The following is a 1,318-nucleotide window of genomic DNA, read 5'->3' on the forward strand; positions in this document are numbered from 1 at the left end:
CCCGTCCCCGTCCCCGTCCCCGTCCCCGTCCCGCCCTCACCATCGCAGGCGTCTCCCCGGAGTCCTTCCGCGCAGCTCGCAGACCGCGGTCCCGGCGAGGAGGGACGCCCAGCCACGCGCTCGAGTCCCGGAGCCAGCACCGGAAGTCCCGCCCACACCGCCGCCTCCGATTGGACAGTTCGTGCAGCCCGCCGGGTGCGCGGACTGAGCAGAGTGAGCTCCCGCCTGCTCCCGTGCAGTTCAAAGGAGCTCCTCGGGAACCGGGACCGGCTCCGCTGTCCGGTGTCGCCATCGCGTCATATGAGAGGCTGCACTTGCACCTGCTCTCCTGGCTCCGCGGGCGTACCCCGGTTTCCTCAGTGGACTCAGGGTCGCCTTCCTGAAGTGGGGTCGCTTGCGTGCCCCTGTAAGGCCCAAATAATTTTTAAAGTTCAAACTCCAGTTAAAAGAGACCACCCACCGGTTTATAGTGTAAAGCCCAAAGAATTTTTAAAGTGCAAACTTCGGTCACAAGGGACCACCTACTGGTCCTTGACCATAAGGCTTAAGTCACCCTTATCTTGGAACCCAGGTGGAGTCATAAAGCCTCAGGCCTGGCTTAGGTAAACATTTGATAAACCCACCAGCTCTGGGAATACAGCTGAAAGCACAAAGTTAACTATTTAGTTGCCCTGTAGCCTGCCCCTCTTAGTTTCCTCGAAAGGTCATATATTCTCAAGCCCACCAATTATTTTAAGAACCAACCCAAACTAACCAATGCCATTCGCTTGGGTAATCCCGCTTGCTAAAATCCCTCCTCCCTTTGTCTCTGGACTTAAAAACGCAGCCCACGGTCAGCTCACGGTCAGCCCACGGTCAGCTCGGCGCACTCTGTTCCTGCGTGTTCAGACCGCCCTGCGTGGACGTAGACGATAAAGCTTGCCCTTTGTGATTTGCATGAGAGATCGACTCTTGGGACCTTCCTTAGCGGCGGCGACTCAACCCTTACAATAGCCATAGGGCTTGAGTAACCCATACTCCAGAAACTCCAGATGGAGTCATAAAACCTCAGGCCAAACTGAAAAGAACATTACCTCTGGGCTTAGGACATTCTTATGAAATAGGTTACAATGTTCAGTTAAACCACCCGCTCTCCAAATACCACCGGGACCACAGAGTTAGCTCATAGTTACCCTTTACCTACCCCTTTCTTAGTTTCCTTAAAAAGTCATATATTCAAACCCACCAATTATTTTAAAGGTCATCCTAAAAGTAACCAATGCAATCTGCTTCTGTACACCGCTTGCTCCCTCCCCCTTTTGTGGTTTTTGCCTTTAAA

General features: G+C 53.3%; 2 protein-coding genes across 2 annotated transcripts in view; both read right to left on the reverse strand.

The window, feature by feature from the left end:
- LOC101563637 (zinc finger protein 709-like) overlaps positions 1–292 on the reverse strand; it is a 2,013-nt gene extending 1,721 nt beyond the window's left edge. The window contains exon 1 of the mRNA XM_023706878.1: positions 41–292. Coding sequence (XP_023562646.1) covers positions 41–292 — 252 coding nt within the window. The remainder of the gene's footprint in view (positions 1–40) is intronic.
- Positions 1–1,318, reverse strand: part of LOC111814145 (zinc finger protein 431-like) — a 629,125-nt gene that overhangs the window by 290,977 nt on the left and 336,830 nt on the right. The window lies entirely within an intron of this gene.

The sequence above is a fragment of the Octodon degus genome, unplaced genomic scaffold (assembly GCF_000260255.1).
Source record: "Octodon degus isolate 3935 unplaced genomic scaffold, OctDeg1.0 scaffold00274, whole genome shotgun sequence".
NCBI lineage: Eukaryota > Metazoa > Chordata > Mammalia > Rodentia > Octodontidae > Octodon > Octodon degus.